General features: G+C 52.5%; 2 protein-coding genes across 7 annotated transcripts in view; one reads left to right on the forward strand and one right to left on the reverse strand.

Moving 5' to 3' along the window:
* The first annotated feature begins 6,482 nt into the window (after nt 1–6,482).
* On the forward strand, nt 6,483–12,506 carry Nab2 (NGFI-A binding protein 2). Of its 5 annotated transcripts, none has more exons than XM_050163859.1 (7): nt 6,485–6,980; nt 8,450–9,217; nt 9,665–9,798; nt 10,083–10,134; nt 10,228–10,360; nt 10,556–10,747; nt 11,730–12,506. In XM_050163859.1, exons 2-7 carry the CDS (start codon nt 8,510–8,512, stop codon nt 11,837–11,839), a joined length of 1,329 nt encoding a protein of 442 aa, XP_050019816.1. In that variant the 5' UTR covers nt 6,485–6,980; nt 8,450–8,509; the 3' UTR covers nt 11,840–12,506. The 5 variants fall into 5 exon arrangements, with proteins under 5 accessions (XP_050019815.1, XP_050019816.1, XP_050019817.1 ...); XM_050163860.1 differs by having other exon boundaries at nt 6,486–6,980; nt 8,453–9,217; XM_050163856.1 differs by having other exon boundaries at nt 6,487–6,980; nt 8,344–9,217.
* Nucleotides 12,507–12,540: 34 nt separating this feature from the next.
* Stat6 (signal transducer and activator of transcription 6) overlaps nt 12,541–24,640 on the reverse strand; it is an 18,588-nt gene continuing 6,488 nt past the window's right edge. Inside the window, exons 5-22 of one of the 2 annotated variants that reach the window (XM_050163855.1) lie at nt 23,348–23,486; nt 23,171–23,223; nt 22,886–23,034; nt 21,856–21,987; nt 21,566–21,754; nt 20,817–20,904; nt 20,554–20,676; nt 18,669–18,761; nt 18,162–18,368; nt 16,530–16,624; nt 16,297–16,433; nt 15,884–16,030; nt 15,640–15,703; nt 15,433–15,537; nt 15,244–15,330; nt 13,921–13,986; nt 13,712–13,840; nt 12,541–13,634 (exon numbers count right to left, since the gene is read on the reverse strand). In XM_050163855.1, coding sequence (XP_050019812.1) covers nt 13,445–13,634; nt 13,712–13,840; nt 13,921–13,986; nt 15,244–15,330; nt 15,433–15,537; nt 15,640–15,703; nt 15,884–16,030; nt 16,297–16,433; nt 16,530–16,624; nt 18,162–18,368; nt 18,669–18,761; nt 20,554–20,676; nt 20,817–20,904; nt 21,566–21,754; nt 21,856–21,987; nt 22,886–23,034; nt 23,171–23,223; nt 23,348–23,486 — 2,193 coding nt within the window. In that variant the 3' untranslated portion in view covers nt 12,541–13,444. The remainder of the gene's footprint in view (nt 13,635–13,711; nt 13,841–13,920; nt 13,987–15,243; nt 15,331–15,432; nt 15,538–15,639; nt 15,704–15,883; nt 16,031–16,296; nt 16,434–16,529; nt 16,625–18,161; nt 18,369–18,668; nt 18,762–20,553; nt 20,677–20,816; nt 20,905–21,565; nt 21,755–21,855; nt 21,988–22,885; nt 23,035–23,170; nt 23,224–23,347; nt 23,487–24,640) is intronic. The other variant, XM_050163854.1, reaches the window with a different exon arrangement.

Consider the following 24,640-nt stretch of genomic DNA (forward strand, 5'->3'; position numbering starts at 1 on the left):
ACATAATAAATAAATAAATAAATAAATAAATAAATAAATAAATAAATAAATAAATAAATATTTTTTAAAAGAGAATTGAAGATGTTGACTGTTTGATGGATATAACTGGACCAATCAATCACTGAATCCTACCGTTTTTGTGTTCTATCTTTTGAATCTGTCCCTTTTCTCCCCTTGCCACTGACTCCACCCAGCACCTTGCCATTCTGACTGGCATTTTCAAGTGGGAAAGTCTTTCACTCCCTTTCAAGCTATCCACCCTAATTCTTTAACAATTTAGTGACTTCTGTTAAATTTATTTATGGTAGGGGACACACATGGAAGTCAGAGGGCAACTTCAGGAGCCAGTTCTCTTTCCACCGTGTGAGTCACCAGTATGGAAAGGTCTCCAGTATGGTCTTCAAGGCTTGGGAGCAGGTAAGTTAGTCCATGAGCCATCTCTCTGCCTCACCCCCTTTGGGGGAAAATAATTGCAGGTGTATTTCCATGACTGGGGCTGATGGTCAAAGAACAGCTTTGTGCAGTCTCTCCTTCCACCTTTACACAGGACCTGGAAACTGCCCTGGGGGCCATCTTGTGGGCTTTCCTAGTGTTTTTGTAACCTATAGTCCTTCCTTCTAAATGCACGTCTATCTCTTCCACTCCATTAGACTCTTTATGTTTCCACCATATCTTTAACCAGCTATAAAGCTGGAGAGGTGACTCATCAGGAAGAGCGGCTGCTGCTCCTGCAGAGGACCAGGGGTAGAGTCCCAGCATCCACACAGCTGCTCACAACTGCCTGTGACACCAGTTCCTGTGGATATGGTGCCCTCTTCTGGCCTCTAAAGGCACTGCACACATGTGGTGTACAAACACACAAGCAGATAAAACATCAGTACACAGAAATTTATAAAAAAAAAAAAAAAAGAACTAACTAGAACACTATTCAAAGTTTGGTGTTGTTTGATATCTGATACTCATCAAATGGAGAAACTTTCAGAAACTAAATATAGTTAGAAAGATTTTGTTGTTTTTCGGGGTTGTTTTGGTTTGTTTGTTTGTTTGTTTGTTTTACATAGGGTGTCACTATGCAGTCCTTGATGACCTGTAACTCTCTATGTAGGCCTGGGTGGCCCCAAACTGACAGAGCTCCACCTTCCTCTGTCTCCCAAATTCTGGGATTAAAGGTGTGCACCATCACACCTGGCTAAATAGAAGATTTTTTTTTTTGCTGTTGTTTCTTTAATACTGATATGTGAGTGTCTGTGTGGGGGTATAGAATGTGAGTACAGTAGCCAGAGAGATGGTTCAGTGGTTAAGAGCACTGACTACTCTTCCAGAGGACCTGGATTCAATTCCCAGCACATACATGGCAGCTGACAACCTTTTGTAACTCCAGTTCCAGGGGACCCAACACCATCTCACAGACATTCAGGCAAAACACCAATGCACATAGAAAAAGAAAATAGAACGTGCCTGCAGGTGTTCACAGAAGCCAGAAAGAGGGCGCCAGATCCCGTGGAGCTGGAATTACGGGCAGTTGTAAGCCACCAAATATAAATGCTGGGAACTGAATTCAGGGCCCCTGAAGGGCAGGGAGTGCTCTCAACTGCTGAGTCACCTCTCCAGCCCCATTTTAATAGACTAGTAACAATGTAACAAAGAAGCTTCACAGTTACTGGATGTGAGTGAGTCATCTTTTAGTGCACCTTCAGTATGTTTTGTGGAAGTAGGAGACATTTAGGCAGACTGGCACAGGCCTACAGCCTCAGTACTGGGAAGACAGAGGCAGTAAGAAGCCAAGTTCAAGCTTAGCCTGGGCTACATACAACCCTGTCTCAAAAATTAAAAGAAATTTTTAAAAAAAATTTTTTCAGTTAAAGTAGGGGTTGAAGCTGGGCAGTGGTGGCACACAACTTTAATCCCAGCACTCAAGAGACAGAGGCAGGTGGATCTCTGTGAGTTCGAGGCCAGCCTGGTCTACAAAGCTAGTTCCAGAACAGCCAGGGCTAAACACGGAAACCCTATTTTGAAAAACCAAAAAAAAGAAAAAAGAAAAGAAAAAGAAAGGAAGAAATGGGTGTTGAAGAGCCAGTTCAGCAGTTAAAAGCACTTGATCTTCCAGTCAGAGGACCCGTGTTTGCTCCCCTATACCCACAAGGGGGTAACTCCACTCCCAGGCAATCCAACACCCTCTTCTGCCTTCCTTGGGCATTGCACACAGGTGGCACGGACATACATGCAGGCATAAACCATATATATACATGAAAAATTAAAGAAAATGAAAAGCAGAATACAATAGTAGGTTGATTTATTTAGTTATTTGTTTGTTTGTTTGTTTATTGGGTTTTTCGAGACAGGGTTTCTCTGTAGCTTTAGAGCCTGTCCTAGAACTAGCTCTTGTAGACCAAGCTGGCCTCGAACTCACAGAGATCCACCTGCCTCTGCCTCCCGAGTGCTGGGATTAAAGGCGTGCGCCACCATCGCCCGGCAAGCAAATGTTCTTGTCTCTCTCTATTTGACTTCCTTTCTCCCTGGAAAACTTCTATTCATACTTCAAATCCTAGACTGCTTCCTTGCCTAAATTAGATGCTCATCTATCTCAGTCCTTTCAACAGGCAGATTGGCCTCTCACCTTTCACATTGTTTCCTATTATTCCCTGGATTGCTGTTCACACGGCTATTTCTTCTACCTGCCTGTGAGCTCCTTAGAGGTGTAGGCTGGGGTGACTTGTGAGAGGTGAAGCTTTTCTTGCAAAGTAAATGCAAGGGTAGCAGTTCCTAGATGATGAATTCTGGCATAGTATTAAAAGAGGGAAAGGAGGCCAGGCGGTGGGTGGTGGCACATGCCTTTAATCCCAGCGAATCCCTGTGAGTTCGAGGCCAGCCTGGTCTACAAGAGTTAGTGCCAGGACAACTAGGACTGTCACACAGGGAAACCCTGTCTCGAACCGCCCCCCCCCCCCAAAAAAGGTAAAGGAGTCTCATTACTTTATATTCAGCCTTCTACTTGTCATATTAACTCCCCATGGACATCTCAGGATATCAACAAGCTAGACTTGCATAGCTCACTATAAACTAAGGGGGCAGGGCACAGGCGCCTGCCACAGTTGTGTGCACCTTTAATTTCAGCACTCCAGTGGCAGAAGCAGGTGGATCTTTCAATTTAAACCTAGTCTTTTCTACATACTGTGTTCTAGGCCAGCCAGGGCTATAGATTAAGGGGGAGTGAGTGGGGAAGGGCACATGTTTAATCCTGACCCTCGGGAGGCAGAAAGGCAGGAAATCTATGTGAGTTCAAAGACAATCTGGTCTACATAGTGAGACTCAGAACTGCCAGGACTACATAGAAAGACCTTCAAAAACAAATGGGGGCAGGGCAAGCTGGAGTTATGGGTCAGCGGTTTAGAGAGTACTGGTTTTGCCAGGGACTGAGTTCAGTTTCTGAGTTCCAGAGGATCCGAAGCCTTTTCTGACCCTGTGAGCTCTTTCACGAACATGGTGCACATACACTCGGACACACATAAAAATAAAATATTTTTAAGCTGCGGGGTAGGCTGGAGAGATGGCTTGGGGGTTAAGAGCACTTACTGCTCCTGCAGAGGATCCAGGTTCGCTCCCCAACATCCATGTGCCACCTCAGTGGGCTCCTGCACTTGTGTGGTGCATATACATACCCTCAGGCACACATACACATGAAATGAAACATATTTCTTAAAGGACGTGGAAACATTGTCACCCACAGAGGGTGGGAGGAATTAATTATGCCTGGAGGCAAGGGGGAGGAGGGTCCAGAAGGGAGTGCAGGTCCGAGGAAGGTGAGCTTGAACCAAACCTGGCTTAGTGAGTCTCATTTGGCAGGGCGAGGTGACGGCGGGGGGGGGGGGGGGGGGGGGGGGGGGGGGGGGGGGGGGGGGGGGGGGGGAGGAGTGAGCGGAGCAATCTGCTAGATGAAAATCTCCACGTGCCTGAGAAGACAATCCTGGCACGCACCATCCTCACTCCTCCTCCACCCACCCTCTCCCTTCCTCGGTCTCATCCACCCTTCCCCTTAAGATCTACGACTGGAGATACAAACTGTTTCCTTTCCTAGAACAGACCGCTCTGGACAACAAAGAGAACCTTAAACTTTGGGTAAATGATATCAGAAGCTCTATTCTGCCGTTGAGACTGAGGGTGGGAGAGCAGAGGAAACAGGCAAAGATGTCTTGAGAGTTGAGAGTACAGGCAGAAAATGAAATTGGCAAAATAATAATAATAATAATAATAATGATGATGATGATGATGATGTCCCTATTCCCCTTTTGTCAACCCCCAACACACACCTGTCTGTGCAAGCAAGCAAGCGCACACACACATTTTGCTAAAGGCTGGAAATTCCTTGTTCTCAGCGGAAGAGAGTAGGCGGGTATGTGGGGGTGGTAGCCGTGGGAGGAAAACGAAGAACAGACATCTCAGCAGCTCCGGCTGCGGGCTGCGGGGGCGCTCTGGGCCGCTGGTGGGGCCTGACAAGTCGATGTTGCTTTTTGTATTTTTTTAATGTATGTATTTTAAAATACACATAGAGACTCGGATACAATCCTACAGACACGCAGATATACAAGTAGGTATAAAGAAACAAACACATAAACTCAAAATACTGCCAATAGTCCTCAACCTGACTGGCGTTCTACAATTGGCAGTTTCCACAGTCTCTACTTAAACCTCATGGCAAGTCTTGAAAAACAAAGCTACCAATCACACTCGGTAGTTTCACTCTCACACACATATTCGCATCGGGACCCGGACAAGTGTCTCAACGAAATCTGTCTTCTCTCCTTTTCTGATCCCAAATCGGGAAGCGAAGGCCTTAGAATCGGCTTCTCCCTCCATCATCCTCTTTCCTGGACCTGGACCAGGCTCACTGTAAGCTCCAGTTTCCTTTCAAGCCCTACCCTTCACCACTCCGCTCCACAAGCTGCCCTCTCCCTCCAGACCCCAGGACTCAGTGCCACCCCAAGGGGGTCTGTGGGAGGGATGGGGGTGCTTGGAGCATAAGCAACGTGGGCGGAGGATGTGCGTCACGGGGAGCGTGGGCAGGGGGAGGGCGGGGGCACGAGGAAACCCGGGGCCAGCGCTAGCAGCCCAGACTCCAAAATAACCGGACCAGGGAGTGGGGGAGGGGCGCCACACACCCCGAAGGGATCCGGAGTACCTCCAAGGGAGGCCATCTAGTTGGGCCCTCCACACCAGCAAAGGGCACCGGAAGAAAGGGTGTACTCCCTAATATCTCTACTATGTTGGGCGTTTGATAGGATGAAGACAAAAACCTTAGCTATTGAAATCGTTCCTCCTCGATAAAGTACCCATCCCTCTACTGGAAACCGAGAGATTCCCCCGCCAGTCTGGAATGAATCTGGAATGTAGAACCCGCCCCGGCCCACGCCTCCCACGCCCTTCCAGGGCAAGCCACTCACAAGTGCGGAACAGAGGGGCGGAGCTGAGGTTTCGAACTAAAGGGACCTTGCCTCTGGCCAGTCCGCCACGTTTCCCACCACCCTTTTCCCCAAGGCCTACACAGCCCCCGCGTGCCCAATCCACCCCCCAACCCTCCTAGCCGTGGGCGTGTGTAATGGGAGCCAGATGGGGCTGGAAGAAACGGAGGGGGTTGGGCTCCTTGAAGCCGTTCTGCATGGTGGGCTGTCTCGTAGACTCATACCTAGCCTCTTGCTCTCTTTCCATCACTCTGTCCTGAGATGTCCGATAACATATGACCCCAGAGAAGGCAGCCGCCTTTTCCTGGCTTTGCCAGAAAAAATCGTCCAAACAATAAGGCCTGGGCATCAGAAAATAGGGTGCCACTGTAGAGGAAAGCATTGTATCCCCATCCGTGCAAAACCCGACGTGCCTAGTTGATGCTTGAGTAAGTTGTAGTTTCTAGTATAACCCACCTATTAAACTTCGACAACTAGATGCGGGGGCGGGGGCAGGCGACCAAGGTTTCTGGAGGGCCGTCTCTTCAAATTACAGCTTTTAGGGCCAGAGAAGGCCGTTGAGACTCCGTAAGGATTCCTGCGCAGCCTGACGCTCACAGGTTTAACCCTAAACGTGCGTTCTAGGGGAGCCGAGCAGGAGAAACTGCACACTCGAGCCTTCGCCAACTTTTCTCCGCTCACTTCTAGCATTCAAATGAACGGCACAGCGCGGCCGGAGTGTGGGCAACGGGCGTCCGTGTCGTTGTTTAGACGCGTGTGCACGTATGTGCGCTTCAATGTCTTTGTACACTTGTGCGTGGTTGTGAAACTGCACTCTCGGCTCACAGGGGTAGGAGTGGTGCAGGGAGTAGGAATGTAGCCGGCGGGGTGCTCACGTGGGTACGTGGGCGCAGAGAGGGCCGGCTGTGCATCCGGCGTGGGCGGCACGGAGCGACCTGCCCCGCCCGTTGGGTCCCCAAGCTGCCCCCCCCCTCCACAGCCCGGCCTCGGTCACCTCGGTCCCCAAGTTGGCGCCCGACTCTCGAGTCCCCGCCTCCGCCTCCTGCTCCACACCTCCTCCCCACCCCAAATCCCCTCCTCCCAGTCCCCGCAGCAGCCTCTCGGAGGCCCAGAGGCCTCGGCTCCTACACCCCACCCCCCCGCCTCCGGTCTCAGCCCCCGGTTCTGCCCACGCCCTCCTCCCGCCAGCCCGGCAGCCAGCGCAGCGCCCGGCCTCGCTCCCCGTGCGTCCTGCGGGGGAGGAGGCGCGGAGAGGCGGCAAGCGCAGCCGGGGAGGTGGGGGCAGAGGCACACAGAGGCGCGGAGGCTCGGAGAGAGGAGACGTGGAGGGAGGGACGGAGCCTGGACAGCGGTGGACCGGGGAGGCGCGCACCAGGCAAAGCGCAGCGCGCAGCAGGCGCCGGGAACAGAGAAGGGAGGCACGGGTGATCTCTGGACGTCCATGCACAGAGTGCCCTCTCCCACAGCGGAGCAGCCACCTGGCAGAGGAGATAACACTCGCCGGACCCCTCAGCCCAGACTCAAGTTAGTGGGCAAAAGGAGGTGTCGGGGAGTGGAGATGGGTGGAGCTGGACTCGGGAATGGAGTCCGGAGGGTGGAGGTCGAAAAAAGGACATGGGGGAGCGGCACGGGGGTGGGAGGTGGAGACTGATGGAAAAGGGGGTGAGTGTTCGAATTGCGGGATCTTGGGAGTTAACAAAGACCCGACGAACCTGAATACGATAGAGTACTGCCTCCTTTTCCATTCCAGACTTGCTCAGTGGGCATGACCTGGCAGGTGAGCCCCCTGCAAAGAATGTCCCTAGGCGCCAGGGGAAGCTCCAGATCTTCATCTGACAACAGTGCGAGGGGTGGGGGCGCTTAGCTGGCTCAGTGTGTCACTAGAAGGTAGCGATCCATCCCTAGGTTCGAGAGAAAGTGGTTCATTTGGGCTAAGGGAGCATCTTTGGGCCTTGAGGGGGGTGTGCTTCAGGCGTCCCTTTCCATTAACCGACCACAGTGTCGGGAGGGGTAGTTTCCGTGTGCAGCCCCTTCCTCAAGAGGCCTTCAGCTGCTTCCGCACTGCCTTTAGAAGATTAGTGTGGAAAATAAGGGAGACAAGAGTAGGCGGGAGCCCTCAGGCGGTTTTCGCCCACAGACGCTGCCACTGTAGGAGTGTGTGGGAAGAACGGGCCCAGAGCAGAACAATCGGGGCTTCCCTCCCCCATTGCCTGAGAAGAAGAGAAGGGCTTGCTGAATAGTGGGAAGGGCCGCACTAAAGGAGGGAAGGAAGCAACTGAAGGGTACTGGACAGCCTGGAAAGTTGGGGCAGATACTAGAAGGGTGCAGTAACTTCCAGTCGCAGTAAACTGAGGCAGAGGAGCAAGGGTCCATTATCTTCACCGAAAAGCCAAGGAAGAGGCCACACCCCTCCCTCTCAGCTACCTGGACAAGGAGTAGCCCCGGTTTCCTAAGTTAACTTTAATGTGGGATGTTACGTTAAGTAATGCTGAGGCTACTGAGTTTTTAGGGGGAAAGTAAGGGCTATAATTTGGGTGAAAGTGGGTCTAGTCATTTCAGAGAAGTGCTAGTGGGCCTCGGTGTTCAGGATTGTGCTGCCCCCGACCAGAAAGATCAAGAAAAAAGTTGAGGTAAGGGTTTCCCGATAGCTATAGATAGGGCGCTGGCTTTTGGTGCTTCTGGCTAGTCTGGGACCGCATGGGCATGGTTATGCCTCTGAGCGATGCTCGGTTCCCAAAGTGCTCAGCCTTGGGCACTGGGCAGAGAAAGCATTCAAAAGAGAGAAGGGACGAGGAGGAGGCAGAAAAGAGAGGACAATTGTTAGTGTGGGTTGGTACCCAGCAGTGGCACTTGTACTCACTGCCTCTCTCCTGCCCTTCCTTCTCAGGGCAAGTGCCCCAACCATGGCACTGCCTCGAACACTGGGTGAGCTGCAGCTGTATCGGGTCCTGCAGCGTGCCAACCTCCTTTCCTACTACGAGACCTTCATCCAGCAGGGAGGGGACGATGTGCAGCAGCTGTGTGAAGCGGGTGAGGAGGAGTTCCTGGAAATCATGGCGCTTGTGGGCATGGCCACCAAACCACTCCATGTCCGACGTCTACAGAAGGCTCTGAGAGAATGGGCCACCAACCCAGGGCTCTTCAGCCAGCCAGTGCCTGCCGTACCTGTCTCCAGCATCCCACTTTTCAAGATCTCTGAGACAGCCGGTACCCGGAAAGGGAGCATGAGCAATGGGCATGGCAGCCCAGGCGAAAAGGCAGGCAGTGCCCGAAGTTTCAGCCCCAAGAGTCCCCTTGAACTTGGAGAGAAGCTGTCACCACTGCCTGGAGGACCTGGGGCAGGGGATCCCCGGATCTGGCCAGGCCAGAGCACTCCAGAATCTGATGTTGGAGCAGGAGGAGAAGAGGAGGCTGGGTCACCCCCTTTCTCCCCACCTGCAGGGGGAGGAGTCCCTGAGGGGACTGGGGCTGGGGGGATGGCTGCAGGTGGGACTGGGGGTGGCCCAGATCGCCTGGAACCAGAGATGGTACGGATGGTGGTGGAGAGTGTGGAGCGGATCTTCCGGAGTTTCCCCAGGGGTGATGCTGGAGAGGTCACATCCCTGCTGAAGCTCAATAAGAAGTTGGCACGGAGTGTGGGCCACATCTTTGAGATGGATGACAATGACAGCCAGAAAGAAGAAGAAATCCGAAAGTACAGCATCATCTATGGCCGCTTGGATTCCAAACGGCGGGAGGGCAAGCAACTCAGCTTGCATGAGGTGAGGCCTGGGTCCTCAGGACTGCCCTTAACTCCTGGGGTTCAATCCATTTGCCTCTGAGGTGAGGCCTGGGTCCTCAGGACTGCCCTTAACTCCTGGGGTTCAGTCCATTTGCCTCTGAGAATTCTTGCCTTCTCAAACTCTGGACCATTGTCCCCTTGGCCACTCAAGTTCCCCCCACACACACCCAGCCCCAGCTGCTGCTTTGCCTCCATCAGCTGAAGGGGAAGCCGAGAGAGCAGTGAGCCCGACTGCTCAGCCCTGTGCTGTCCAAGTCCCCCAGAAATAAAGGAGGCCCTGGTCAGGAAGCTAGGAGTCCCTCCTTCTAGACTCAGGAAGTTTCTGGGTTTATTTAAAGCAAGCATCCTTTGGATGGGCCTCCCTTGGTGGTGAAGGGGTAGAAGAGTGGGAGAATCGGGGTTCACACTGGCTGCCTTCTTGCCACAGCTCACCATCAATGAGGCTGCTGCCCAGTTCTGCATGAGAGACAACACGCTTTTACTTCGAAGGGTGGAACTCTTCTCCCTGTCCCGCCAAGTAGCCCGAGAGAGCACCTATCTTTCCTCCTTGAAGGGATCCAGGTGAGACCCCCTTTCCCTGGGCCACCTCTGGTTGGATTCCTGCCAAGGACCTGGCTGTCTCCCCACTCCCGGCTCAGGCAGTTCTAGGCCTGCTTCCCGCCCACCTGCAAGTCTTCCTCTTGCCAACTTGTCTGAGGCCTCTTTACTCCCAACCCCCCACAATAACAGAGATGCCTGTCCAGCCCACTTCTTCGTGGAGTTTTTAAGTAATGCATGTTTTCTGGACAGATTGTGTGCCCTGTGTGTTCTGGGCCCTAAGCCCACCACCTTCCTTATTCTCCTAGGCTTCACTCTGAAGAATTAGGAGGCCCACCACTGAAGAAACTGAAACAAGAGGTATGCTTTGGGGGGCAGAAGGGACAGGAAAGGACAGCCTACTTCAACCACTGCCTTGCTAGGTCCTCATTTCCCACTTTTGGGCATCCACAGGTTGGGGAACAGAGTCATACTGAAATCCAGCAGCCTCCCCCAGGCACCGAGTCCTATGCACCCCCATACCGCCCCAGCCTAGAGGAGGACAGCGCCAGTCTGTCTGGGGAGAGCCTAGATGGCCACTTGCAGGGTGAGTGCCTTTCATCTCTTTGGGGAGGTGGGAGTGGGCGGGTGGGTTGCAGGAGTGAGCCAGGAGTCAACTGCCTGGAACAGGGCTGGGAGGTCTGGCTGGATGGGGGCAGAAGAGCCTATGGGAATGACTTGTCGGTTGAGGGTGGGTACCGTTGGCGGCAGCCCCTGACCTGACCAGTGCCCATGCCCACAGCTGTGGGGTCGTGCCCAAGGCTGACGCCGCCCCCTGCTGACCTGCCCCTGGCATTGCCAGCGCATGGGCTATGGAGCCGCCACATCCTGCAGCAGACACTGATGGATGAGGGGCTGCGGCTCGCCCGCCTCGTCTCCCATGATCGCGTGGGCCGCCTCAGCCCCTGTGTGCCTGCAAAGCCGCCTCTCGCAGGTGAGGCAGCCAGCAGTGCTGTCCCTAAACACCCCAGCTACTCAGGCCCACACAAGGGTCCTCATTTTCTAGGACCAGAGGGGAGGAAGAGGGATCCTATATGGCTGTCAGAACAGTAGAGGGGCTCTAAGCTAGCCAGACCTTGAGCAGGGGCAAGCTACTGCCGGGTTGTTCAAAATGGGGAGGGTCTGACCCAGGTGGGGAATCTCTGAGGGGGGGGAGGAGGAGCAGGGAACAGAATGAGGGGTGAAGGTGAACAGTAGAGTCAGCAGTAAGGGAAGCCTCGCTAGAACTGCCTAATGCGGGGGGGGGGGGGGGAGTCGCGGGGAGTTGTGGGGATAGGGTTCCCCAGCTTGGAAGCCAAGGAGCCCAAAGCTGGGCGCTTTGTGTGTGGATAGGAAAGGAGTGGGCCGGCAGAGGGCCGGGCAGCCGCTGGGCTGAGAGTGACGCAGCAGACAAAGCCACCAACCCTGGCTTGGTATTTTTAAACTGTGCGTGGGTGGGAAGTGGGGGCGGGGACTGGAGGGGGGGGCTTTTCTTGAGGGAGAAGCTGGGAGTCTAGCTTCCTGTGTTTCCCCTGATTTGGCTACCAAAAACTGGGGAGGGGGGTTATTTGTAGGGTGGGTGAGGCCTGGGAGGGGATCAGAGATGAGTGGGGGTGGCTGAGCCTGGGGAGGGGGAGGGGGAGAGGTCAGAGCCAAGCCGCCCCCGCAGCTCCTGACAGAACCAGAAATTCCAGCAGAGCAGAGGCGGGCGAGACACAGAAAGAGAGAGACACACAGAGACAGAGAGCTACACACAACCAAAATAGGAGGGGGAGCTACATACACTTGGGTATGGAACCCCCATACACACGCAGTGGGCAGGAGGCAGTAATTGAGTAAATGGAGCGGTCTTCGCATTTTCTTGTGCCTGGCCTCACAGAACAACCCTTTGGCTCAGTCACCATCCTTGTCTCCTAACTTAGACCTTTTTCTTACAGAATTCGAGGAAGGCTTGCTGGACCGCTGCCCAGCCCCAGGACCTCATCCCGCTCTGGTGGAGGGTCGCAGGAGCAGCGTGAAAGTGGAGGCAGAGGCCAGCCGGCAGTGAAAGTGGGGATGTCTCAGACCCAGGACCCCGGGCTTCTGGCTCACTTAGACCCCCCACATTGTCCATCCTCGAACTCCAGTCACCGCCCTAGAAGGATCCTTCTGCTGCCCTTCTGCCCCATGGGCACAGGACTATGGGGCTTCAAGCAATAACAAGCAGGGGCCTGGCCAGAGGACACTAGGAGGGTGCAAGGTGCGCCCTCACCCGGCTCAGGGGCACGGACTTCGCCTCCAGCCTGCTGGGGCTCTTCCCTCCCTCACCACACACACCCATTCTCCAGGTGGCCGCCAGTGGGACGTGGGGAAAGAACTTCCTGGGAAGGTCTAGCAACCGGAAACGGCACCGTTTGCCCGGAGACTTGGGGCCTGGGAAAGCTGGGTCTCCCCTCCCCATTTTTTGTGCTTCTAGTTTGTTTCTTTAATTTAACAAGTGCTGCGGTTTGCCCACATACACCCCCCCCGTTGTCATCGCCCCCCTCCCAGCTGTGAGGTTCCCCACAGTCCCCTCCACCGGCCCCTTAGAGGCCTGGGTTGGACCCTGGGTCTCCTCAGGCCGGCAGGACTGCAGCGCCTGTCAGACTCCTAGAAAAGTGTCTTTCTTTTCAGATTGTGTACAGTAGATTATTTATTTTGTTATTTTGGAATAAAATTTATTTTATGGCTTAGGATCCATGACCCCCGCTGCCCCCCCCCCCCCAGTGAGGGAAAAGGGACCGCATGAGATGTGAGAGTGGAGAGAAGCCGGCAGTGGACAGAAAAATACGAGAGAAACAGCAGCTAGGGCCCCCGAAGCCCAGGGCGTTACACAGCAAGCCCTGTACCACTCAGTCCTTAGACCCTAGGAAACACAGGAAGCACTGAGTCACTAAGGCTATATGCACGTCAGAGCCACAGTTACACCCCAAATGGCGTTGGGGTACTCTTATTACAGTGTCTCAGCTTTTCAAATACGTGTCGCCGCATAGGCAAAAGCGGAGATATGTGTTCTGTGCGGCCATATAGTTCATGTGTGACATTTATAGGTAACATTGGCACGGCTACACACAAGCTTAGCTCTTGTGAGGCAGTCCTAACTGGCACAGAGCCTCTTTTTTTTGGCAAGAATTTGGAGCTTTGGAGGAACTTGATTTTTAATCTGGGCAAAATCCATACCAGTAACCCGATACCTACACCCTCTTTCCTCCCACCCAGGGTCTCCTGAACCCCTGCTTCAGTGCCCTAGGTCTATGCCCCCTGTCCATGGCACAGAGTCTATGTGTTTCTGCATGTGTGTCCCAGGCCCTAGCTCAACACAGGAGCCCTTGGTGCTTGCCTAGTCCCCTCCTGCTCAGTGTGCTCTGGTCCTTGTGTGTGTGTGTGTTGTGATGCAGGCACGCAGGTGCCTGTTACCACATTAGAGCCTGAACATCCCTTTGGCCCTTGTGCTGGAAAAGGGACCCTGATGTGGCAGGAAGGACAGAGTGCAGTGGTTCCGTGCGCCGTGTCTTCCCCCAGCCAGCTCTTTCCTCCTGACCAAGGAACAGCTGGAGACGGGAGGCACCCGCAAGGGCAGGTGTCAGAGCAGGTCCATAGAAGAGGCTCTGTGTCCGGGCTCCTCCAGCTGGGATCACCAACTGGGGTTGGTCCTTAGGTCCATGTGGGACATTGAGATCCCAGACTGCCCGTAAGGAGATGGTTGCAGGAGGGGCTGGGCCCCTAAGGATCCTCCTCCTGCCTCCCCTTGGCCCTCTAGGAGCAGCTTGTTGAGGTCTTGTTCAGTGGGAGGCAGCAGGGGAGGGAACATGTCTTCACGGACCCTGCAAGGAGGAAGGAAAAGTAGTGGAGCGGGCTCAGCACCCGTCCTCCCAGCCCTCACTCCCAGGCTCCCACTCACCAGGGGCCCTGGGGAAAACCTCCCACAGACTGAGTTAGGCAGCCGTCTTCTGCCATGGTCACATCTGGGCAGAGCAAGGGTTCGGGGCTGGATACAGCATGCTCCTGGGACTGGCACTGCAGCAGGCTCCTACCAGGGGTCAGAAGAGACCATTAGGAGGGGTAGGCATCGGCAGCATGGGGATGATGGGGTCAGGAGAGGTCACTTACTGGGGGTGAGGCTGGTCAAAGGGTAAACTCATCTGGCTCATGTTGGGGGGCATTTGCAGGTGAGGCCTGGAAGCAGGAAGGAAAGAGGGAGAGTATTGCAAAATCAAGACCAGTGAGTCAGGAGACAAGGCGCTGGGCCTTCTCCTGACTTAGCATTTCACTGACTAGCATTTCCTCAGCAAGTCACTTCTGTGCTTCCTGGATCTCATTTCTCCCCAGAAAAATGGAAAAATCATGTGTGTATGTTCAATTTACACTGTTCCTTTTGTTTTTGTTTTGTTTTGTTGTTTTAGTTTTCTTTCTTTTTTTTAATATTTATTTATTTATTATGTATACAATGTTCTGTCTGTGTTTATGCCTGCAGGCCAGAAGAGGGCACCAGACCTCATTACAGATGGTTGTGAGCCACCATGTGGTTGCTGGGAATTGAACTCAGGACCTTTGGAAGAGCAGGCAATGCTCTTAACCTCTGAGCCATCTCTCCAGCCCCCCCCCTTTTTTTTTTTTTTTTTTTTTTTTTTTTTTTTTTTTTTTTTTTTTTGTTTTTTTGAGACAGGGTTTCTCTGTGGCTTTGGTTCCTGTCCTGTCCTGGAACTAGCTCTTGTAGACCAGGCTGGCCTCGAACTCACAGAGATCCACCTGTCTCTGCCTCCTGAGTGCTGGGATTAATGACGTGCACCACCACCACCTGGCCCAATGTTTCTTTAGACTGAACTATGGCTCAATTTCCTAGGGCTACTCCACATCAACTCCCAGGAAGAGAGAAAAGCCCTTCAATAAGAGCTGATTAAGCAACTTAATGCTTCTTGGGGAAGAGAAAGGTCTAGGCCATTTCAGGGATCATGAAGGTTAACAAAAATCATCACAACTCCTGGCATGCAGCTTAGTGGCGGAGCACACACTCAGCATGGGCCATGTGTTCAGTCCTGAGCCCTGAGCTCAGCCCCCAGCGGCACAAATGCCAAGCAAACACACAGCACATAAGGCACCGTAAATCTCACAGGCAGGAGAGAATACGCTAACTGTGTTCGCTACAAACTCTCAGCTCAGCCTCACACATTATGAACTCATGGGATCATAACAATAAGTGTATTCCCTTGTGCAACAGAGAATGTCATTACTATCATCCTCGCCGAGGGCTAGGTAACCAATACAAAGTCGGCAAAGCCGGAACTCAAACCCCAGCGATCTGAATCTTAGGCATCACTGTCATGGACGGGCAAAGGCTGGGGTCAGCGGTGCTGCCGTTCCCACATAAGCCTCACCACCCACTGCTTGTGATCAGATGCTGCCCCACCTCATCCTCCCCAGGCTGTGACTTACTCCGGAAAGGCTGGAAGTACGTTATTGATTGACTCTTCTATGGGGAGGCTTTGAAATGAGTGGATGGGATGAGACGGTGGAGGGTACCTGAGGAAAGAAAGCAGACAGGTGCAAGCCCTTCCCCTGGCAAGCCCACACCCCGTCTCTCTTCTGAAAGTCAGCCCCCTCCTTGTCTCTCAGCCTCCTTACCCCATATCTGGGTTGAGTTGCATGGTGTTATCAGGGGCCATTCCAAGATCATACGGGGGCACCATGGTGGGCATCTGGGGCTCTGGCGTAGGAAGAGGCTGGTCCCTAAAAGAGAAGGAAGTACATGTGACTGACAAAGGCCACTCCCTTCCTGCAGGTAAGTACCAGCCCCCAGTCCCCACCCACGACCCATACCATCACACTCACCTTTCCACAGTCATCTTGATGGCCGTTGAGACATAGCCCCTCCCGTCCTTCCCCATCTGCTCGGCTGTGGTGGAAAGGAAAGGGGAACTGAGGTGCACCCAACTCTCGAGGAGGTGGAGAGGAGGAAGGCTGATGGATAGGTGGAGGTGGGGCTACAGAATGGGAGGGAAGACAGGGATGACACACAGCAGTCAGGGAGGAAGTGAGTGGCAGGAGGCAGGGGGAATCAGAATGGCCCGCTCACGCTTATAGTGGCTCCGGAAAGCCTCATCCTTGGGTTTCTTGGGGTAGAGGTTTTTTAGCTGAGCAAGATCCCGGATTCGGTCCCCCAGTGAACGAATGGACAGGTCTTTAGCAGAAAATGGCTGGATGTTCTCTATCTGTGGGGAGCCTACAAGAGGAGTAAGACCCTAAGGACTCCTATGTCCCAACGTCTCTTTCCCCCACCCCACACAAGACCCAGTCACAGTCCACCAAGGATGACACGTGAGAGAAGGCCTAAGGTACAAGTCTTGCATGAAGGAGACCCATTCATCTCCATTGCTATGGGAGTTGAAGGTTAGACCACAGGAGGAGGGTAAGGAGTCAGACCTAAGGAAGAACTTCCTAAAGATCGGGTGGACGTCAGGATAGCCAGGGCTGGCTGTGGGGACTCACCGTCTTGACCCCGGATGACGTGTGCGATGGTGATGCCCCCGATCTCAGAGTCACTAAAGCGGAGGAGGAAAGTTCCATCTGGCTCATTGAGGAGAAGACTTGTGACGTACTGCTTGCTAATAAAGCCGATGATCAGCCTGGGCAGAGTGAAGGAGGAGACGTGGATGTGGACACCGGGTGCAGAGAGGGAGCCGCGGGCACAGGTGCAGGGCCGCCTGGGGCCAAGGACTCACCGGTCTGACCAATAGCTCCGGAGACAGCGTTTAGTCAGGTCTAGCACACCATCAAACCACTGCCAAAAAGTGAAGCCACGGCCCAACAGGATCTCCTGAAGGGTGGAGCAGAGCAGAGGTGAGCGGGAGAGGGGCAGAGCTGGAGCAAGCACAGAGCAGAGAGTGTGAGAGTCAATGGTTGAGGACCAAAGAGGACCATCAATGGCGACCACTTACCTTGACTACATCAGGCATTCCTTTGGGCTTTTCTGTATAGTAATTTATTTGGATATAACAATAATTCTGGATATAGCATAACAATCACAACAGCTAAATGGATGCTGAGAAGGGTAAGTGACTTCCCGGGGTCCACACTGAAGGACAGAGTGGAGATTCAAGTCAAGCAGTCTAGCACAGGAGCCCCTCCTAATCACTGTGCTAAACTCTGTCTTCAGGGCTGTCCTGCTGTTCTGTTCCCTTCAGTAATGCATTCTCTGGTCACGTGAGCTTCTCCCCGCCCCCATTTTGTTTGTTTGTTTGAAAGAGGAAGACCTAAAGTGGGATCCAGGGGAAGTCACTGTACACGAGAGGCTGGCAAGTTTAGCATTCTTTTGGTGGCTGTGCTTAGTGACCACCAAGGGCAGAGACAAGCGCTCCTTTCTCTGTGTTCTTGACTGACTCAGTCCCCAGCCACCTTATTTTGGAGACAGAAAAACACAGGAGCTAATATGAAAGGTAAAAATACAGGGCTCAGTGGATGGTGGTGGTGCACGCCTTTAATCCCAGCACTCAGGAGACAGAGGCAGCCTGGTCTACAAAGCGAGTTCCAGGCAGGTTTCTCAAAACAAAAACAAAAATAAGAAAGGAAGGAAGGAAGGAAGGAAGGAAGGAAGGAAGGAAGGAAGGAAGGAAGGAAGAAAGAAAGAAAGAAGGAAAGAAAGAAAGAAAGAAAGAAAAAAGAAATGCAGGACTCTCCTTGAGCATGGCGATTCAGTAAATTTTTGTACCTAGGAAGCTAAGACTGGAGGAACTTGAGGTCAAGGCCAGCCTGGGCAACACAGTGAGTTTGAGATTAGCCTGAGCTACATAGTAGCAAGACCTTAACTCAAAAGAAACCTGGGTTTCCACCTTAGTGTGTCTCTTGCTATGAGACCTGAACAAACTATGGGACCTCACTAAGCACAGACTCATCATCTGTGAAAGACAGAGATAACACCTCCTTACGAGAAAGGGATGTTGGGCAGATTAAGGTAGTTAACACACATAGTGTGAACCCATGCCTGGCATGTAGTAAGCTGTCAGCACAGGCAGCAGTTCTGCCGCACAGAGTCTTGTACGATTTCACCCACGTTTTGCAATAGACTATTTTCCTAATGGGTCAAAGTCATTTTTCAAGGCAGAGTTCTGTTTGCACATAACTGGACTGAGTCATACAAATCACTGAAAAAAAAAAAAAAAAAAAGGACAAGGCCCGCAGACCAAAACTGAGGGATGTCAGAGAATGCCACAGAATGGGAAGTTTGCTCTCTGGGCCACATGATGGTAGCACCATGAAGACCCTAAAAGTCTGTCCCTGGGTGGAGGCTAGGGAGGTCTTTAGTGCCCGAAAGATGAAGAACTTGGGGTAGGAAATTGAAAGGACAGGGAAATGACCTTGTTGAACTGTGACCAAGACACACAACGGTGCTGGAAGGCTTCCATGCTGAGACTGTTGTCATTGAAGATCTTCTGGGCCAGGAAGAGGAAGTGTTCTGGTAACAGCCCCCGGTTGGTCCCCACCTCAGCCATGAACTTGAGGTTCAGGGTTTCACACATTTTCTCCCAGGGCACTCTTTCAGCTACCACAAAAGGCACGCGGTCCTGGGTAAAAGAAGGAGAGAGGGGGCGTGGCCAGTCCTCCCCTGGTAGCCTCCATTCTTCCCAAGTTCTTCCCAATTCCCTGAGCGGTGGCGGCAGTGCTGTTCAAGCTGGCTCACAAACAGGGGTTTCTCAGCGGCTGTTTGTGGTGCCCTGGCCTGATGGCTGTATATATAACCAGCATGGAAAGCACAGAAGCAGATCCACCAGAAAGACATGCCTTCCACTCACCAGCCAGGACGGCTCCATCTTACTGCATAAGAACCCACCCTGCCCCATCTCCCACTCTGAGTCTTTGCTTACCACCTCAGAGAAGGCATTGTCCCACAAAATGGTGGCTTTGGCATTATTGTCTTGGTTGCCGTGGACAATGACCACCAAGGGCAGAGACAGGGCCTAAGGGGTGGGGAGAGAAGTTTATCCTTAGTGGAGACAGAGTGTCCTCAAAGAGCAGTGTGTCACTCCAGTACACTGGGGAGTTCACATGACATAGTTAAAGGCTGGTGGACATCACTGGACACTTGCTCAATGAGGACAGCAGTGTAGAGAAGCAGTTACAAGTCAATGTGACAAAGTCAGACTTTCAAATACCAATCCCAGTGCCTAGAAGCTGTATGACCTGGGCAAACTACCGAATCCATGACCCAATGTCATCATCTGTAAATCAAGGCTAATAGAACCTATCTTGTACTGCTGTCTAGAAATATGTCCTGGTTGGGTTTTTGTTGGCACAAGCTAGAGTTATCTGAGAAGAGGGAACCACGGTTGAGAAGATGCCTCTATAAGGCTGGTTTGTAGGCAAGCCTGTGGAGCACATTCTTAATCAGTGATTGACGTCAGAGGGCCTAGCTCATTGTAAGTGGAGCCACACCTGGGCAGGTAGTCATGGTGTATAGAAGCAGGTTGAGCAAGCCATGAGGAACAAGCCAGTAAGCAGCATTCTCCCATGGCCTCTGCTTCAGTTCCTGACTCCAGGTTCCTGCCCTGCTTGAGTTCCTGTCTGACTTCCCACAGTGATGGACATTACCTGGAAAAGTAAAGTGTAATAAGCCTTTTCCTCCCCAAGTTGCTTTTGGCCATGGTCTTTATCATAGTAATAGTAACCCTGAGACAAAACCAGCAGATCGTGCGTGCTTGGATATCACTGGAAATAGTGCCCTGTTCTATAACAAGTTGTTGGCAAATGTGCATGTGTATGTGAAAAAGTATGTGCTTGTGATTTCCGTTTGCACATAAAACACGGGTAAGAGTTACAGAGGCGGGAGTGCTGGCATTAGGGCTACAATCCTGGCTCTTGGGAGGCTGAGGCAGGGTCTTCAGTTTAATGCCAACCTGGACTACAGAAGAAGACAGACAGACAAACAGGAAGGAAGGAAGGAAGGAAGGAAGGAAGGAAGGAAGGAGGGAGGGAGGGAGGGAGGGAGGGAGGGAGGGAGGGAGGAAGGAAGGAGGGTGGCAGGGAGGGAGGAGATAGGAAAGGAGTGAAGTAAAATAAAACGAGAAAAAGAGATGAGGGTCAGTAAGAGGGCCCAATGGGTAAAAAGTGTTTGCAGCACAAGCCTGGTGACCCGTTAGAGCTCCAGAACCCCCAGAACCCACATAAAAGTAGAAGGGTTGGGCTGGAGAGATGGCTCAGAGGTTAAGAGCACTGGCTGATCTTCCAGAGGTCCTGAGTTCAATTCCCAGCAACCACATGGTGGCTCACAACCATCTGTAATGAGATCTGGCACCCTCCTCTGGCATATGGGCATACATGGAGGCAGAATGTTGTATGCATAATAAATAAATCTTTTTTTTTAAAAAAGTAGAAGGGTTGTCCTCTGATCGCCACATGTGCTCTGTGACATGGACATGCTACCCCCCCCAATAACGATGATAATATTTAAAGAAGAGTCCAAAGGCAACATAGGCTACATCATGATACCCTGCCTCAACAAGGTGAGCAAGACAAACAAAAAAAAGGGGGGAGGGGGAGGCGGCGGTGGGGAAGAGACAGAAATCTTTAATAAAAAAAAAAAAAAAAGACAAACAAAAGCCTTGGCTGCTACACAGCTGTTCCCTGGATGCACCCTCCAGGTCTCTTTCCTCTCAGCTCTGTTTGACCCCGGTGTGTTATCCCAGAAACAGGAGATATGGGACCCGGGGCTCTAGCAGGTCCCAGGCTGCGGCAGGCTGGGTCAGAGCTCACCTGCAGCTGGATGAGGAGCTTGTTGGGGCCCAGCGTGAAGCTGGTAGAGAAGAGCACAGCACACTTCTCTTCTGTCACAGACTCCGTGCCCTTCCGCTCACAGCGCTTGATTTTCTTCAGGAGCTGCCAGGGCGAGGAGAAGGGAGAACAGGGAGGGTGAGAGACAAAGGCTCTGTGGGCTTCCTTTCTGGACCCTGGACATCCTTCCCAAGGAGAGCCACACACAGGCGAGGGTACCCCTCCTGTCCCCCAGAGCCTCTCACCAGGTTCTTGAACAGGGCTGAGCAGCAGTTCCCGGGAATGCTGTTCTCCAGAGGCACCGTGTTGTTCATGATCTCCCCCGTGCTCTCCCTGCCGGGGGTCAGAGTGGGAAGAGCCTGGCCTGTGGTGAGGAGCTAGGCTCTACAGGGGATGTGCTGACCACTGCTTCGCTGGCCCTGGCTCTCTATGTCCCTTCTCTCTCTCTCTCTCTCTCTCTCTCTCTCTCTCTCTCTCTCTCTCTCTCTCTCTTCTCTGTGTGTTTGTGTGTCTGTGTGCATGTATGTATATTGCTAGTACTGAGCCCAGTACCTCGGCATGCTAAACACCCATCCTACCACTGATCTACACCACCCTATGTGTTTTTAACTTTTATTATTACCGCTGTTGCTGCTGTACATGGGCAAGATGCGGGGTGCATTCATACCGAAGCCAGTTCTCTCCTCCGACCTTTACATACACTCTAGGAGTCAAATGAGTGTCATCGGGCTCACGCAACAACCCCCACTGTGCCATCTTGCTGGCCTCCCTCTTGGCTTTTAAGGAGAGAAGTCTCCATCTTGGCCAAATCCTGATGACTCTTCTTAACAGAGATACCCTTCCCTTCCTCTGCCTTGACTAGTGGAGTTCAGAGACTCCACACCCCAAAGGTCTCTTTCCCTCAGCTCCACCCTTTATGAAGCCAGCCTCCTCTGACCTTTATCACACACACACACACCCAGGCCTTCTCCAACCAAGGCCAGCCTTCACTTACACTCCAGTCCCAGGCCCCTGTGGCAGGCTTAGTTCTCTGGCCTGCTTCTCTGTCACCATGTCAGCCCTGACCAGGGGAGGCTTGGCTGAGGTCCCCAGGAGCTGCATACCCAGCAGGAACCGAACTCCAGCCTGGAACTTAGTTTGTGTCTTCAGAACCTGGGGGGGCTGCTTCTCCACCAGGAAAGAACTGGAAGGATGAGGAGGAGAGAGTGTCAGGGCCTGGGTCCCCTCCAGGTGGCCTCCTTCATTTCCTGGCTTCTGCTTACAGCAGGGACTTATAGTGTCTACCTGGTCACAAGGGTTCGCAGTACTTCATCCAGTCGGCTTAGCAGCGACGCCCTGATCTTGGGCTCAAGCTCCCCACTGGCTGCCCCAACCTCCTGCTGCAGCTGGGAGTAGATTTCCACGAGGCTTTCACACCTGTGTCAGGGGGCACAGAATTCAGGCTGTTTTCTTCAGCCTAAACCCAGGAGAACACAGGGTATTGTGTAGACAGACTCAGTCTGAGCTGTAGGCATGTGGACTCAAGGGGGCTCTAGGACCTATCTTGGCTTCTACGAGGTGCCCACTGTCAAGACCTAGAGTCCCTGTGGAGAGCCCAGCAGCCTCTTCCTACAGTTCCAGTGCCTGAGGCACTGAGTCCTTTAGGGGAAAAAACAATGTGCCACCACCCCACAGACCAAATGGAAAAGGGGCTCTCAAGCCAGGCCAGGCGCGATGACTAAGCAGCTATAATTTACAATTCCAGTACTTGGGAGGCTGAGGCAGGAGGGTTGCAGTGAGTTCCAGGACATCTTACAGTGTAAGACACTGTCTAACACTTAAAACATACATAAGCTGGGTGGTGGTGGCACACGCCTTTAATCCCAGCACTCAGGAGGCAGAGGCAGGCGGATCTCTGAGTTTGAGGCCAGCCTGGTCTACAAGAGCTAGTTCCAGGACAGGAACCAAAAGCCACAGAGAAAACCTGTCTCGAAAATCAAAAAAGAAAAAGAAAAAAGAAAAGAAAAACCAAAACAAAATGTACAAACATACAAGCCAGCCCCCTCACTCCTCTGGACATGGACCTGAAGAGAGAAATTATGGCAGACTCTCTATTTGTGTCTCCTCAACTGAGCTACGTGTGAAGGATCTTTGTGGAGAGCAACCACGCAGTCTGGAGTTCAGTTCCTGCTGTAAGCAGTAACTGACTTCTGTGGGTCTTGGCCTACTTCAAAGCCACTGTCCTCAGTCCCCTCTCCCTCACACCTGTGTACCACCCTGCAGAGACAATGGTACCCACCTCAGCATGCTCCCACCCCAGCAGCCCTGCCCTCACCTTTTCTGCAGCCCTGTGAGGCTCTCCTCAAAGGGTGTACCATTCCCTGCCAGCTGCTGCTGCCGCTTCCAAATCTGGATCCTTTTCAGCACCAGGGCCTGGGTGGCCTCCAGGTCCCCCACAGTCCCCTGCAGCATTGTGGCCAGGTCCTAACAGCAGAAGGAGCCTGAGCCAGGGTCTCACGTTACCTTCTCCCCATTCCCTCCCACATTCAGTCCGTGTCTGTCAACTCGATCCTTCCAGCTCACATGGACCTCAGTGTCCACCTGCCCGTCCATTACTCACCTCCCTTGGGCCAGTGCCATTGGCAGGAGTTTCTATCAAGCTGTGCAGAGACACTGAGAGCAGAGGCAGAAATCAGGGGGATAAGATGAATGGAGGTTCACGCAAGGCAGAGGTCCAAGAAAAGATCACTTCTCAACCCTCCCCAAACTCCTCGGGAATCCAGGCCTTGGATCCCACCTTGTCCAGCCTTGGTTCCTTGCTGCAAAGTTTCTCGGAGAAGGCGGGTCTCCCTTACTCGGTGCTGAAGCCTCCCTAGGGCTGTGGTAAACTTGAGTTCTTCCTGCCTCTGGTGGAAAGGCACCGGCAGGTGGCGGAACTGCATGGGAAGAGCAGATGTCAAGAGGTGAGCTGCTCTGCCCATTCCTCTGCACCCCCATCTACCCCTCCTCAGACCTCCTTAGGGTAAGACCATTCTCCTGGCAGAACTACTTTCTTAACCCTTGCTCTGTCTCTCTAAACTTGGTTTGGGGTTCACTCTAACCCCAGGTTATCCTGGGCCTAGACCACAGAGTCTTTTCTGAGTTTAAATTCTTCCTAGGTTTTCATGGCTTGGTCCAGGAATCAAGGGGTGGAAAGGGGGTGATTTCACCCACTATCACTCCTAGCGACCCACTAGACACATTCTTGCTTCCTGTTCCTGCAACATTAAGCTCTGCTGGCCTAGAAGTCTTAGTTCCAGACAGGGGAGCGCTCCTGCCAGCAGACATAACAAACATTCCATTGAAGCAGAAGCTCAGACTTCCCCTGGTCACTTTGTGCTTCTGATACCTCTAAGTCAACAGGAGTAACAGTGTTTGGAGGGGATTACCAGGGGGAAACTGGACTGCCTCTCCACAGTGGATGTAAGAGAGATTATGTCTGGAGTGCAGGCAATCCTTCAGGGCATCTCTTGGTGCTACCGTGTCCTGTGATTAAGGTCAATGGGAAACTACAGCCTAATCCCAGCAGGGTGACAAAGGACACAGACCTGTCAGGAATGAAGGCGTGGGTCACTCCTGCAGGAAAAGAGCCAAGACCTGCTGAGGTGCTTGCAGAGGGTGGAGGAAATACAGAATGGGTAGTAGAGGAAGGTAATTATAAATATTAGCTAAGGGCTGGAGAGAGGGCTCAGTGGTAAAGAGCACTGGCTGCTCTCCCAGAGGACCCCGGTTCAATTCCCAGCACCCACATGGCAGCTCACACCTGCCTGTAACTCCAGTTCCAGGAGATCTGACACCGTCACACAGACACATATAGGTAAATCACAAATGCATATAAAATAAAAATAAACACATTATTAAAAATAAAGAAATGAGGCCAGACAGTGGAGGTGTACACCTTTAATCTCTATGAGTTCGAGGCCAGCCTGGTCTACAGAGCAAGTTCCAGGACAGTCAGAGCTACACAAAGAAACCCCCATCTCAAAAACAAAAACCAAAAAAAAAAAAAAAAAAAGAAGAGAGAGAGAGAGATAATATCAGTGGTTATGAT

This window comes from Alexandromys fortis, unplaced genomic scaffold (assembly GCF_014885135.2).
Source record: "Alexandromys fortis isolate MF-2015 unplaced genomic scaffold, M_Fortis_MF-2015_v1.1 scaffold_125, whole genome shotgun sequence".
Taxonomy (NCBI): Eukaryota; Metazoa; Chordata; class Mammalia; order Rodentia; family Cricetidae; genus Alexandromys; species Alexandromys fortis.